Source organism: Muscardinus avellanarius, assembly GCF_963383645.1.
Source record: "Muscardinus avellanarius genome assembly, chromosome: 9".
NCBI classification, from domain to species: domain Eukaryota; kingdom Metazoa; phylum Chordata; class Mammalia; order Rodentia; family Gliridae; genus Muscardinus; species Muscardinus avellanarius.
In genome coordinates this window covers 103709226-103725398 of record NC_137795.1, presented here as the reverse complement: position 1 = coordinate 103725398, position 16173 = coordinate 103709226, and the positions used below count along the sequence as shown (strand labels likewise).

At 39.2% G+C, this 16173-nt stretch overlaps 1 protein-coding gene across 2 annotated transcripts in view; it reads left to right on the top strand.

Moving 5' to 3' along the window:
- The window catches only part of TPK1 (thiamin pyrophosphokinase 1), a gene marked incomplete at both ends in the record, with an annotated part of 365721 nt that overhangs the window by 216917 nt on the left and 132631 nt on the right, over positions 1 to 16173 (top strand). The window contains one exon of one of the 2 annotated variants that reach the window (XM_080701458.1): positions 5827 to 5973. The exons of the other annotated variant lie outside the window; for it this stretch is intronic. Within the exon in view, the coding sequence (XP_080557584.1) occupies positions 5827 to 5973 (147 nt within the window). The remainder of the gene's footprint in view (positions 1 to 5826; positions 5974 to 16173) is intronic. 2 annotated transcript variants of the gene reach the window in all.

The following is a 16173-nucleotide window of genomic DNA, read 5'->3' as shown; positions in this document are numbered from 1 at the left end:
GGCGATGGTGTATTTTTCTACCACTGCTACCCAACATGATCCCGGGGAGTGTGCCTCAAGACCAGTACTGTTCAAGACTCTTCACCGACTAGAGTCTGGTTCAAGACTCTCAGCCATCCAGGCACTTGCCATGTAGCTAGTCCTAATGGGAATATGCAGTCATATAAAAAGCATTGAGGATTCTGTCGACAACACATGTAAAAAAGAATGTATGTATGTATGTATGTATGCGTGCATGTATGTGTATATATGTACACATGCACGTATACATACATATACATATATGTACTGTGTATTGAGCCCAGGGGAACTCTACCTCTGAGCTATACTCCCAGTCCTATTTTATTTAGAAGCCAGTTCTTACTAAGTTGTTCAGGCTGGCATCAAACCTGTGATCCTCTTGTCTTAGTCTCCCAAGTATTAGGGTTATCCTCCCAGCTCATTAATATTCCTATGCATACTATATGTTAAAAGATTTTAAATATATTGCATTATATAAAGTATTTCTAAGATTAATTTTTTTCTTTCATTTTTCTTCTTTAAATTTAGCTACTAGAAATTGTAAAAATCCAGACATGGCTCCCATGTTTAGGCAGTACTGTTCTGTTCCCTTCTTAGCCCCTGAAAACTCCAATGAGTATTGTATCCTCCGTTTCCTCGCCCTTGTTGCTCATGGCTCAATTCCTAGTGGTTATGGTCTCGGCCACTTCTCTGCCGGAGCCAGCCGATAAAAGTACGGGTTCCGAAGACAGGAGTGAGGATGAAATAATATAACTATAAGAATTAATTTCCAAATATTATTTATTCCTAACATGGAAGGATCGCCAGTCAACTCCCAGGTCGATATCTCTACTGGCCAATCATGGGTTTTAGTCTCTTGTCGTATTTATAGATTTTAGCTTTTGGTTACCCCGGATGAGAAAGACAAGTCCAAAGTCCGGGCAGGTCAAACAATACCCTGTTGCAACACAACACAAACCTAGTCTTAGCTCAGACAGAACAATAGCATCATTAGCATTAATTACTTTGAAACCTCCATGACCCAAAACCTCGTTGACTCTGGGTGGAAGGACAGTCAGAAGTATGCTTTTAGTAAAGATAAGGGGAAGACCTTAATGGCTCCCCACACTTCTCCCCATGTCTTGATGAAGTTGACTTCTAAGTCGCCAGCACTGTTTTCAACAAAGCTGTGTTAATCCATGGGAAATTCTGTACACATCTGAATGTGCCTTCCGGTGCATCTACTAATGGTTTCCTTGAACGTACTTCCTTTGTTTTTTGTTAGTTAGTTAGTTTGTTTGTTTACCTCTTTACAATTTTATGCACTGATCGTGTCTGTAACACGATTTACAAACTTTTTATAATCTCTTTTACCCATCTGCTCCACTCTTGTATACTGACCCCAATAATTCATCTTCTCCAGTACCTGGAGCCATTGGCCATGTCTTGCACTATCTTTCAGCCCTTGCTTTATTTATTCATTTGTTCAGCAAATGTCTACTGATCATATGTTGTGTACCATGCTTCATTGAGGAGATAGAAAATCTCTTCAGTCATGTCCTTATAATCTAACTGGAGTGGGAGATAACAGGACAATCTGGGTAAGTAATAGAGTTACATAGTATTAGGTTACCAGAAGTGCTAGGGAGAAAAATGAAAGCAGGAAATGGACTATGAACTGTTGGCATGGAGGAGGGAACTTTTTAGGTAGAAGATAGATGACCAATGAAGGAAATAAAGGAGCTAGCCAAGTCTGGGGGTGATACATTCCAGACAGCAAAAGCCACAAGTGCAAAGTCTTTGAAGCAGAAGGGACTTTCATGTACAAGAACTGAAGAGGTGAGAGAAGTATGGCCAGAGCAGAGAGAAGAGAAATAGAAGGTGAGCTCAAGAGATAACTGATATCACATCCTGCAGGGCTTTGGAGATCCTAATAAAAATCTTTAAAAAAACTGTTGGGGGATTTTGAGCAGGAGAATGTTGTGGTGTGATCTACAATTTAACGGGATGACTTTTGATACTATAGTATTAAGAATGGGTTTTGAGTAAGTACAGGGAGAAGCAGAAGTTGCTGTTAGAGGCTTTTGTGTGAATCCAGTGGGATGAAGGTGACTCATACTCCCTGCAACACTGGTGGTTTGATCATGCTTGTGACGAGGTAGTGCGCAGTCAGGGGTAGAAGCATTCTGGACACAAATTTGGAAATAGAGTTGATAGAATTTCCTCAGAGAATAAAGACGTGAGAGAAAAAATAGAGGACTTCCAGATGACCCCAGGATTATTGTCTGAAGCAACAGATATGGGTAATTTGAAAGGGGACAAGATCAGCGTAATTCCACATGTCTAACAGAGATATTTAGACCCAGATGTTAATGAGTTAACATTCTTGGGCTTCAAGAGAGAAGCAAAGAAATTTAGCACTTACATTTTGTTGATACTCTGTACCATTCTTACTAATTCCTCACTTATTTCCAGCAACTAGCCTTCTGAGGCTCCTTGAGAAATCTGGGCTCATGCAGTTTCTCTGTGGTCTCTGAAACACCCCCCTGCACTGCGCCAGGTATAGCCACATGTGTGCTAGCTCCCTCGACTTCTTTTGGAGTCTTTGATGATACTCTCTTGCTTTGCCAGTGCAGCCTACTCTCACTCCCTCATTTAGAGTCAAAGTACCCTCTCATGCAGCATTCTTTACTCCTCTTTCTGTTATTCTCCTTTAGCTCTTATCACTGTTTCCACATTCTAGCTAATATTTTTTTTTTATTTTCATCAGTACGTATATTATAACCCATCCAAATGTCATCCCCAGAAGATGAGACTTTTGTCTTTTTACTCATATATCCTCAGTGTTTCAGTTATTTCCTAGCACATGGTAAATGATATTTGTTGGAACTTTCTAATTAGTCATTGGCTCACAAATGATACTGATACACTTATCAAATGTATATGAGGTAATTAAGGTGACAAGTTAACTTTCTTCAAAAGCTACTTCCTACTGCAACCCTTGCCAAGTAGGAAAATATTTTGCAGGAATTAGATGATGTTCACTCAGACTATTAATTAGCTTCTTGCCTTTCTGGTTATTCACCGTTAACATTTTCCTGAGTTTTCCCCATGCTTAAGGGAAGCTTGGTAAATAAATAGTATGCGTTCTCTTATAAGCACTGTGCCAGTACCTGCAATTCATGGGCTTCCTCTAGAAGGAAAAGTACACAAGTATATCAAAGGGCGTAACAAAGCATGACTGGGTGATGTTAGAAATAAATACCAAAATAAAATAAATACTCGGCCTTCACCATACAAAAGGCCACATATGGCCTGTTTAAGTGTGAGAACCCTTTTCTAGGGGCCTTGTCTCAAAGACACGCATCTAGCTTTGTAACAGGTATGTAAATATGCAGGGTGGCATCTGTCCTCTGTCTCCCCTCTCTGTGAAACTTCTGTCCCACTCACAGGGAGTACTAGGGAACTGCAGAAATGGTTCTGAGCCCACCCCTCCCTTCACCCCACCTGCAGCTTGCATTGATCTGCTAATGTTTTTAATCAATCCTGCTAAATACTTCCTGTAGGGAAAATGAGTAGTGATGAGAAGTAATCTTGCTGCTTCTTTCTTCTGAAAAATTCAGTGACTGATTTACAGATATTGCTTATTCATCATGATATCCTGTTGTAGAAGATGGGAATTAAATTTCAGCCTTAAAGGTTATGGGATCCCTCAAGGCCCAGAGTGTAGTAATGAAAAATTGAGAACCTGAGAAAATGGATTCTAAAATCTGCAGAGTGAATAAACTTCTATCAGGCCTTGCTTCTGATGTGAATTTAGGATTATGTGGATATGAATATGTCAATATTCTTCTCATTGGAGACTTGAAGCTATCTCCATATTTCATATACAACTTTTGTTGTATTTCTCTTCTATTTAAAGTAGATTATTTTTTGTTTTCATGGGGTCATGAGCAGTCTCTGAGCTTTTCCCAGCTATTCCGGGTAGGCCACCCATAAGACTCCCTAAACACAAATAGATGCTATTTACCTAACATAATACTCCAAACAGAAGCCATCACTGTTACAAGTCTACTTGCTTACTAGTCCCCTCTTTACTCTGAAGAATAACACATGTCCCTGTCTTTATCTATTATTTAGGTTTATTAATCTTTCCTAGGGTACAAATCCAATCCTTGGAGATGTAGAAGAATCTTTCCAAGGATAATATTAGGTGCTCTAGATGTGTGTTTGGCCTGTCTTAAAATAGCCTAGCCTTCACATGAAGCATCTTATCTAAAGTAAAAATCCCCATTCTCCCTTAGACTCTGATAAGGTCAGAAATAGGGAACTCATTTCAAATGTCTTGATTCTGTGTAATTTACTTTTAATGTTTTAACAAATCCCATTCTGATTTATATATCCACATAATATGGCAATAAATCTGTTTCTTCCCAAAGCTGAGTTTTTCCTTGCAGTATCTTCATTTATGACTTTATCAAACTGTTACGTATCTTATATGTGTTAGGCACTGTGCATAGTACCAGACCTCTAACCATTGGACCAAAAAAAGAAAAGCAAGAGCTACAAACAAACAGAACAAACTTTTGGCTTCTGGAGTCAATGCCACTTGACATACTGCTAGGAATTGAACATGTTCTACTGGTGTTTGGGTAACACTTTTTCCTTTTAAAATCATGCTATCTCTGTGGACGACATGTTATCTAAGCTTCTTTTTTTATGTACTATTTTAAAACCTAAAGATGAAATACTTCTAGTTTGAAAAACTATGGTTTATAGCAACTAGAATGGTTTTTACTATCAGTTTTGATTGTGCATGTGGTTTTCATACTATATTAATTTATTTACTTTTACATTATGAATTTTTTGTTTTGTTTTATGTTCTTAATATTTATTGGTGCATTATAGTCATACATCTTGATGGGGTACAAAATGGAGGAGGCATACACACACACATCACCCAATTAGCCCTTACCCAATTAGCCCTTACCCAATTCCTACCTTATTCCCTCCCCCCTCCCTCTTTCTCATGTTTGGCTTAGTCATTGACTTTGATATGTTTTTTTTTTTTTTTTTCAAGCGCAGGGATTACAAGCGTGCGCCACCATGCCCGGCAATACTATATTTAATTAACCTTTTTCATTCTCTCTCTTCATGATCAATATACCAGCTTTGGTCTAAGGCATAGCTTACTCCTTGAGTGCATGTCCAACATGTGAGAGGCCCTTAGTTCAATCTCCAGCACCATGTTAAAAAAAAAAAGAAACAGCCAGGCGTGGTGGTGCACACTTGTAATCCCCGCACTTGGGAGGCGGAGACAGGAGGGTCGCGCAGGTTCGAAGCCAGCCGCGCTGGCTTCAGAGACCCTGTTTCAAAAAAAAAAAAGTATAAAAATAGGTCTGGGAGTGTAGCCCGGAAGTAGAAGGGATTCCAGGAACCCCAGTACCACCAAAAGAAAAAAAAAAAAGAAACAGCCAAAAACCACTTTGACCATGCTTATTTGTGTTATAGATCAGAGGAGAGATACACGTGAAAAGAAAGCACAAATGGAGTGTATATGGAAAGTTAGCCACTTTTCTAAGTGAGTAGGCAGGTAGGAAAGGCTTAGAGTTTGTTGTCAAAATACTTGGTCTTGACCGCTGGCCTTCCCCCTTTCCAGTTATGTGACCGTGAACGGAATTCCTTCATCTGAACAACAGGAGCCATGTCTGTTAATTCCTTATCGAATAAAATATAGCACTAGAAGTTCTGATCAGGTGTTTGGTTCTCCTTAGTCAATGAAATATCTAAATATGTGGCTCTTCTTTTGCCTGCTGTCTTATGTAGGTGGACGTGATCGTGACCCTGGGAGGCCTGGCGGGACGTTTTGACCAGATCATGGCGTCCGTGAGCACCCTCTTCCAAGCCACGCACATCACTCCTCTGCCAACTATAATAATCCAGGAGGAATCACTCATCTACCTTCTCCAGCCAGTAAGTGAAAAGTCAATGCAACATTCACACTTGGCTTCCCAAAGCTCTAGCTTTCTAGAAGACCAGGAGGGCACCTGGACCATGCTTGCGTCTTTCACCTCCAAGTGAGCAGGCACTCTCTTCTACTGGCCTAAGTTTCAAATGGCACACAGCCACAGACACGAAAGCCTCAGTTTCCATTTTGTTGTAGCCAGAAAACAACAACAAAAAGTTTGTGTGACTCTTAATTAAGTTGACAAAAAATTAAATTTAGCACGTTTGCATTTTGAGCAGCTGAATGTGAATGACACTTGAGAGAAACCTCCACAGGGAGGCACAGGGCTTGGCAAATATTTCAGATGGAATTCTCATATATTTTGAGTGCTGTACTTTTAATTGAAAACTGGATTTGATTTTGTTAAGCACTTAAAAGAAAATCTTTAGCTTTTAGTATTCATAAGTTGCCTGGTTATTAATTTTGCTCTCTGAAGTAAATTCTAACTATGATGTCATTCATGTCCAATGATAAGCATCAAAAATTTTTTCTATCAATGTAATGCATGGAATAGAGTTATTACTACATAAACATATTTTATATGGTTGATAGGTGTTTGTCAGCTTAATAATAGTAATTTAGTAACATTTTTAAAAAGACAATGGACAGCCGGGCGTGGTGGCACACGCTTGTAATCCCAGCATTCGGGAGGCTGAGACCTGGAGGATCGCGGTTCGCTGACAGCCTCAGCTACTTAGTGAGACCCTCTGCAACTCAGTGAGACCCAGTTTCAAAATAAAGAATAAAAATTAGGGCAGGGGGTGGAGCTCGGAGGTCAAATACCCCTGGGTTCCATCCCCAGACCCGCAAAAAAAAAAAAAAAAAAAAAAAAAAAGACAATGGACAGTTCTTTTCCTTCCTTCCTTCTTCCTTCTCTCTCTCCCTTCTTTTCTTCCTTCCTTCCTTCATTTTTTCTTCTTCTTTCTCCTATTATAATACTTGTAATTTTGTTTCTTCTCTGTCTTCTATCTGTCATCTGTAGCATGTCAGTATGAAAACTTATTTGGTCAATATAGTGGGTATATCACACTCACCATCTTTTAGAAGGTTTTGTGTTATTTTCTTTGCATTGCCTCACTTAGCTTCCTGGAAAAAAGGAGAAAGCAAGAAAATTTAGATTTTAAATTCCATTGCATCCCTTTGCTGAGCCGACTGAACAGTCATGCAGTGCCTGCTGCCTATCTGTTACACTACAGGAGAGGATAAAAACAAATAGTTGCATTTGCTTTATGATCTCCCATTCCCACTTATTTTAGAAAAAAATTTATAAAATGTAATTATAATTCTGTTAGCCTTCTGTTACCATCAAAAATTACTGAGAAAATCAATATATACAGAGAAGAGGTCGGTTTGGGCTCACAGTGTTAGAGTGTCAAGTTTATTTTGTTTTATTTTTATGTGGATCATATTGCAAATGGCATACATTTAGACAGTGCTTGGTGCCTGCTCCTCCACACCAGCTTCCCCTTTTTACCCTCCCAACAATGAGTGTCCAGGTTGACCATTGATACATTCACACTTATACACATATTCGGATGTAGCTCCTCCATTAATCAACCTTGTCCTTCCTCTCTTATCCTTCCTTTCTAGCTTTGCTGAGGTTTCCCCTCCATTACCTGGAGTCCCCCTGGTATCTCTAATACTTCCGAGTTTGGGCATATTAGAGAAAACATATTTCCCTTCTCTTTCTGTGCTTGGCTGACCTCACTTAACATAATGTTCTCCAGCTCTTTCCATCTTTTTGCAAATGACATGATTTTGTTCTTCTTAATAGCTGAGTAGAATTACATTGTGTGTATTTCCCACAATTTTGCTATCCATTCATCTGTTGCTGGAGACCTAGGTTGGTTCCATATTTTGGCTATTACAAACTGTGCTGCTATGAACATGGGTATGCATATGTTACTGTAATTCTCTGATTTCAAAACCTTTCGAAAGATACACAGGAATAGTATAGCCGGATCATATGGAGAATCCATTACAATTTTTCTAAGGAATCTCCACACTGATCTCCATAGCACCTGAACTAGTTTGCACTCCCACCAACAGTGTAAAAGAGTTCCTCTTTCTCCACATCCTCACCAGCATTTGTTGTTATTTGATTTCTTTCTGCTTGCCACTCTAATTGGGGTTAGATGGAATCTCAGTGTAGTTTTGATTTGCATCTCCATGATGGCTAATGATTTTGAACATCTTTTCATGTATCTATTGGCCATTTGTATCTCTTCTTTTGTGAAGTGTCTATTCTTGATTGGGTTATTTGTTTTGCTAGTATAGATTCTTTTGAGCTCTTTGTATATTCTGGATATTAGCCCTCTATCAAAGTGGTGGCAGGTAAAGATCTTCTTCCATTCTGTAGGTTTTCATTTTAGGTTCTTACCAATCTCTCCTGGCATCATGACTTGAGTTGTAATGTCTGGGGTGATTTTTATTGTTTTTCCCCTGTAAGTCACCCATTCTTTTATTATAACTGCTTTGAAGAGTCTTTCCTTAGCCATTATATTGGTCATTTTGATTATTACAGGGTATAGGGAGGTCCTTCTTTGATCTTGTCTTAATAGTCTTCTGTATATCTTCTGTACATGTATGTCCAAGTCTCTTTCGATGTTTAGAAAATTCTCTGAAATTATTCCTCTGAAGAGATTACAAATACCCTTGGTCTGTACCTCTATCCCTTCTTCAATGCCTTTTATCCATAAGTTAGGACATTTCATGTTGTTCCATAGTTGTCAGATGTCTTGGTTGTGTTGTTGTAATCACCTCTATATGCTGTTGACCAGGCCTTATTGCGCTGGAGTCCTACAGCTGCTCTGGGTGGTCTTCCTCCTCCACCAAGTAATGCAACATGGTTCCCTTGCTGCCCCGCAGGCGGGTATCTGGAGGGCACAGTGCACCACTGCAGGTGCCGTCTCTGGTGATCTCATGGCTTTGGAATCTTTTTCTGTATCCCTGAAGCGTGGTGCTGCTCACTTAAGATGTTGGAGCTCAGCTGCTTTCTCTACTTCAAGTTCTTGAATTATTTGTTGGGATTTCTTGGGGCTGCAGCATGGGAGGAGTCAGTAATCAGTTCAGGCCAGCAGCCCAAAATGGTGCTGGCTGCCACACCAGGTCAGTCACGCGCTTGGGCGTTTTGCAGTGGATCTTGTGTTCAGAATACTGGATTTCCTTCCAACTTGGTTCCACTTTGTGTTTTGCCTTGTTAGAATCTACCGCTGCAAGGCCCTAACTTCTCAGTAATTGAACTTTATTTGTTCTAGCTACTGAGATATGCTTTGTCCCACAGTCACCATTTTTCAGAGTGTCAAGTTTATGATCATTGGCTCCATTGCTTCGGGCCTGTGTTGGCATATCATGATGGAATTATAAAGTAAAACAAAGCTCCTTTTCTTGTAGCCAGAACTAAAAGAGAAAAGAAGAAAGGAGCAGGTTCCACAGTTCCCTTTGCAGACTTTCCTCATGACCTGAAGACCTCCCACTGTGCTGGCCTCTTACAGTTTCTCCTCTTTCTATATTGTCACATTGGGTTCCAAGCCTTTACCACAGGGACTTTAGAGGACACCTAGAATCCAAAAGATAGCAATAATGCAGTATTAACAGATTGGTGCAAACCTGGGCATGATGGTCTGTGCTTGTAATTCCAGTATTTGGTAGGCTGAGATAGGAGGATCGAGGTTCATGGACAGCTTCAGCTACTTAATGAGGCCCCTTGCAACTCGTGAGACCCTGTTTTAAAATAAAGAATAAAAAATAGGACTAGGGTGTAGCTCAGAGGTAGAATGCCCAGGGGTTCGATCCCCAGTACTGCAAAAAAAGAAAAAAAATTAAAAAGTGATTTGTACAAGCCCTGTGTGGCAGAGCATTCCTGTAATCCCAGTACTTGGAAAGCAGAGACAGGAAAATTGCAGATTCAGGCTCGGTCTCAGCAACTTAAACCCTCAGCAACATGGTTAGCCCCTGTTACAAAATGAAAAATTAAAATAAGGCCAGAATGTACCTCAGAGGTAGAATGCCCTTGAGGTCAGTCCCCAGTAACAAAAGAAAAAAAGAAAAGGAAAAAGAAAATTTTTTAAAAAGTCAGTGCATAAAGTTGATGAGAAAATTAAAAGTTGGGGTGTGTGACATAGTAAGGAAAGACTTTCCAGGGGCACTCATATTTTATGTACTTGATTAAACAAATATTTATTGAATGTCTTCTATTTGCTACACTCTTTTTTATGTATATAAAATATCAATAAAACAAAAAAAAAATCCCTTGCTTTCATGGGACATACATTCCATTGAGCTTGCTTTTCAACAGAAACCACAAGGATGAGTAGATGCTTGCTATGGGAGATGATGGAACAGTCATACCAGCTAGAAACAGCCTGTAGGGAATCCTGGGCGAGCAAGATATGTTGTAGGGTCTTTAATTGTGTACAGCTAGAAGAAGGCAGGATGCAGTAAGGAGAATGACAGAAGATAAGAGTAGAGATCTGATTTGGATACTAATTGTGAAGACCTTTAAATTCTCCACAATGGAATGTGAATTTGTTTTGCCATAGGTTATGTGAAATTAATTTAAATTATTAAAATATATTAGTTAGTGGGTTGACATGCATGGATATGCTTCTTAGATTTCTTATTCAATTCAATTACATGTTTGTTAAATACCTATAGCTTCCTAACAGTTTCTGAAGTTTGAAACTTTTCTGTTATATAAAGTGTTGAGCGTTATATTGAATTTATGCCATAGTGGTAATGTTGTTAACTGCAGTCTGTCTCTATATAGATATTCTGGGTAATAGATTATGATTTGAGATATGGTAAAATATTTTTAGAGTATAATTGAAATAATAACTGACTAGGAAAGCTACATGTAAAATAGGATTTTCTCTCTTTGTTAGCATATATTGAAAATAGTAAAATTCAATATAATAAATGTTAATTGTCATGAGCGAGAGGTTTGTGAACACTGCCTTCTACAATGTCTTTACAACTAGAGATTGTTTGAAATAAAAGATACTTGCAAGAGGAATAAGGCATCTCATGGGAAGCCTTTGCTTGGTATAGTTTTTAGTGTTACAACTTGTAAGAGAGCTAGTGTTGGTCTGATGTAGTAATGTTAATTGGCCAAGGCAGTCCTCATCCTGGATCTAAAATGTGTTTCTCTTAAATTTCAAAAAAGTTGGTCTTTCTTCCAGTCTTCATAGTGTTTCTGTGATGTTCTGTGTTTCTTTTGGAGGGTCTACCTGTGAGACTCTCATGCGACTACCTTCTGTAAATAAGTAATCATCTTTCATTGATTAGAGTCATGTTAGTCATCTGGGACTGAGCAGTAGCGATTCACTTAAAGTTCTTTAGTGTGTTTCAATCTCAAATCTTTATTCTCTTTTCAGTCCCCTGTTGGTGCTTTATTTTTTGTTCATTCCAAGTTGAATTTTAAAACAGGGACACAACAGTAGAGTTTTGGTTCTATATAAATGTGGCTGAGTTATTAGCATATAAAGTTTTTTTAATATTATGTTTTGGACTATTTGAATTACTACAGGTTAAAATGTTACCGGGAGAAAACCTCTGTAGGCATTTGCGTTAAAGAAAACGTTCAGTCTACCATTTCAACATGGAAAATTAAACATAGGATGCATAATAGTTCCTCCCTTGAAATGTAAATATCCCTCTTTTACTTCTGAATATATATGTGTATATCTTAATACAATACCACCTTTTTCAAGCAGGAGACTTAACACACCAGCAGAGGGGCAGCTCAGAGGTGAAGCCTCTGCTGGCTGCGAGGAGGGAGGCTGTTCTTCTGTGGAGGAGGGTCAGTGCTCAGAGCATGTTTATCATGCTGCCCAGGCAACTGTGACTGGTTCTAGGTTTTACATACACACTTTCTCATTTTCTGGTCCTGTGCTTCTCAGGAGTATAGAAACATTAGCTTCTGTACACTGAGCATAAATTATCTTTTATCTTCAAGTTTTATGACAGTTTATAATACAAGTTAATAGGATTTATGACCAAGAAATGAGATGTCCAAGAGTTAATAAGGCATACTTTTTACATTATCCTAAACTGTGCTCAGTGATTCCTACTCAGGACTTCAATATCTGCTGCAGAAGAGGGGCGCTACAGAGTGGACTTCTGTCAGTCTTTATCTCACTTGAACAAACTTCTAAATGTGCAGTGAATATGTCTTCCTCGTGATCTCAGTTACATTTTATAGCTGCTTGGTTTTACTTCCTCTCACTAGATTAATTATTCACTGGATACAGTTCTACCATTTTATACATTATACATTTGTAATGCTGGTAATGAATATGATAAAATATGCTAATAGCCTGATAGAAGGAAGCTGAATATTCATGATGCAAATGGGGCATGCCTGATGCTGTCTGCTGAGAACTCAAGATCTGGGCCTGTGTACCTATATATGCACATGTCTAGCACAACCTCATTAGTGATAACATCAGAGAGGTGGATCTCAGCATGATTCAGAGTTAGGAGAGGGAGAGTTCAATTCTGGACAGCTCTGGAATCTCATGATTTGCTTCTTAATTTTAATTCCTTTCTTTAAAATAAACATTATTTTATTAAACAAAATAATTCTTTTCCTCTCCTCATAATTTTTGTTGTTTGGTGTTTTAGAATTTCTGATATAAATTATATAGTGGCATAGAACCCATAGTCTAAATGGTGTTGAAGCCTTAAAGATCCTATTGTCTATGAGTATCTGCAGAGGCTACAAGATCTGCCCTGAGCTCTCTATAGTATTTGAAAGAAAACCGATGCTGATACCAAAGAGACCCAAATATGTTGTCCTTGCTGCATTTTTAATAATAGCTAAGATATGGTTGATTTCAAGATATAGAATAAACCATATCTTAGCTATTACCCATCAATGAAAAATAGATTAAGAAAGTATGGTACATATACACAAGAAAATATTATTCAATAATAAGAAATAATGGTATTCTATAATTTGCGGCAAAATAGATGGTTCTGGAGAACACACGTTAAGTGAAAAAAGCCAGAAACTTCTCAAAATACAGCATGTGGATATTAAAAATATTGGTTATGATGCATAATAGTGATTACTGGCAGCTTAGAAGGATTATGGGAGGGAGCATGGTGGGGGGTAGGATAATAGGTACCCACACACAATTAGATAGAAGTAATAAATTCTGGGGTTCTACAGAACAGTGGAGTGACTTGGCTCACGGTCACCTATTATTTATTTTATGAATAACTGAAAGAGAAAAGCCTGAAGCCTCCAAATGCAAGGTGATAAGTAGGAGATGGAAATGTTAACTCTCCTGATTGGATTGCTTCATATTCTGTATACGTTGAATCATCACATTGTTCGCTGTTAGTTTGCAGAATTAAAGTAATAATTGATTTTAGAAAAGAAATAAAAAGTAAGTTGATGCTGAAAGTGAAGTCATACAGTGGCAGTCTAAAAAAGGACCATTACCTGGGTGGCACATATCTGCAATCCCAGTACATGGTTCTGGGACAAGAAAATCACAGGTTCAAAGACAGCCTCAGAAACACAGAAAAACTCCCAGCAATGTAGCAGGATGCTCTTTCAAAAATTAAAAAAGAGGGGCTGGAAGCATAGCTTGGAGGAAAACAATAACCCTGGCTTCAATCCCCAGTACCATAAATAAATTAGTAATTAATTAATAGGTCTGGAAGTGTGGTTCAGAGGTAGAATGCCCCTGGATAGAATGCTCTGTAGCTCAGAGGTAGAATGCTTCAGAATCCTAGATAGGTAAATGATAGATAGTTTAAATTTAAAAAAAAGACCATTAGACATTTGATACCTAGAAATAGCCTTATCCTTTGAGCCTAACTGCCCTTCCTCCTGCAAAAGGTAAATTACTGATGCCTGTATCTACACCGAGCTGCACCCTACTCATCCTGCTTCTATGGGGAGGTTTGTCCGCTCTGCGCTGCTCCAGGCCTGACTCATACTCTCCACCTCCAGTCGCTGCCCTTGCCCTGCTCACTCCTCTTTGGCCTGTCTGCTCTGCTCAGGTGGGACAATGGCTTCTTGGCCACTCAGCTAATGTGCACGGGCACATCCTCTTTCCCTCCTTTAAACTTTTCTCATTTTTAGAACAACTTCCCAATGCCTATTCTCTTACCCTCTCGGTTCCTTTCTTGCTTCTCTTCTTCATGGCATTTTAGAAGCAGAACACATGGAAACCCATCCTGTCAGAGCATATGTTATTCTTCACATGGTAGTAGGAAAATCTTACAATTGTAAAGTGAAAAAAGACAGTAAAATTACAGGGCTGTACGAGTCTCATCTTTTTCTGAGTGCCTCAGTGTGCTCTGGAAAGTGGCATAGAAATGTTCCCTCTATGAATTTTTTGTGTTTAGTTAAGCTAATTCTCTTTCTCTAAGATTTAAACCCAATACCCAGTGTTTATTTTTAGATGCAGTTTTGCCTATTGATTTTCAGTTCTGAATACTTCAACAATGGATATTCTTGAAACACCTATTATCTAATAGATGTTTCAGTGGGTGCAGAAAGTAGAGAAATAAACAACACGGCTACAGTTCTGATCACTGTTCAGTACAAAAGGCAAAAAAAAAATTACTAAAATGCAGAAATATGTTGAAAGTCAATGCTGTGTGCTGTGGGATGGCTTGGGGGAAACAGTTAACTCAGATTATACACAGGGCTGGTGTGATTTGTGGATTTTAGGAGAGATGATACCTGAACTCAGGACTGATAAGGAGTTAAGCAAAGAGAGGAGAAGAGATATTTAATGTGGAAGAAATATCAGGTGCCACATCTAGGTGACCAGAGAGAATTTATCACATTTGTGGAACAGCAGATTGCAGCTGGAGACATGGACAGGAGCATCAGGGGCTTCTTTGCTTTCTCTGGACAACTGTCTTTCTACGTAGGCAAAGGTCAGGCACTAAGCATTTTGTCAGAAGAATGGCATTTGAAAAGAATTGGGGGTGATTTATGGAGGATAGAATGATGAGGGGAAAATGGAGGCCAGTTGACTGTTTTAGACATCTGAGAAAGAAATAGTGAGCAATTAAAATCAGAAGTAAGAAGCTGGGAGTGATGGCGCAGGCTTGTAATCCCCACGCTTGGGAGGCTGAGACAGGAGCTCGCACAGGTTCAAAGCCAGCCTCAGCTACTTAGTGAGGCTCTCAGCAACTTAGTGAGACCCTGTTTCCAAATAAAAAAATATAAAATAGGTCTGGGAGTATAGCCCAGAGGTAGAAAGCCTCTTAATTCCACCACCAGTACCACCAAAAAAAAAAAAAAATTCAGAAGTAAGATCAGAATGTGGTGGTGGACACGTGTAATCCCACCATTCAGGAGGCTGAGACCAGAAGATTGTGGTTCATGGACAGCCTCAGCTACTTAGTGAGACCCTGTTTAAAAAATAAAAAGACTAAAAACTAGGGCTGGAGGTGTAGCTCAGAGGTACAATGCCCTTGGGTTCAATCCCAGGTATTGCCAAAAAAAAAAAAAAAAGTAAGGAAGAACTGATGAGAGAAACTGTTCAGACTCTGCTGTGCCCACATATCAGAGCATCACTGCCAATCTCGGTAGTGTATACAGGAGGGGTGCGTAGCAGGGTGAGACCTGAAGGGAAACTCACCAAGACCTGTGTATATGTTTGTATGACTCTCGACCTGTCTGTGATGTGTAATTACAATGTACCAATAAAAGTATAAACATTCATAAATAATTAAAAGATCAGTTGGGAATTATGGCACATGCCTGTAATCCTATCAGCCTTGGGAGGCTGAAGCAGGAAGAACATCAGTTCAAGGCCAGCCTCAATAACATAGAGAGACCCTGTCTGAAGATTAAAAACAAAAAGCTGGGGGTGTGATTCAGTGGTGTAGAGCCCTGGGTTTGTTGCTCAGTACCACCAAGAAAAAAGAAAACATGAACATGAAGACGAGATACCGGGGTTCTTTGGGACCTGGGCTGGAAAGTCTTCATTGTAGAGATGCATAGGGAAGAGTCCTTGTGATGCCCTGGCTATGGTTTGGGTGCTGGGTGCTGCCCTTCCTGGAGCTAGAGAATATGAGAACCAACCAAACTGAAATGACGGCCAACTGACTCCCACATATTAAGAGATTGATTTATTTGTAGAACTAAGTAGAATCACCAAAATGGAAAAAGGATCTGGCCTGGGCCCATA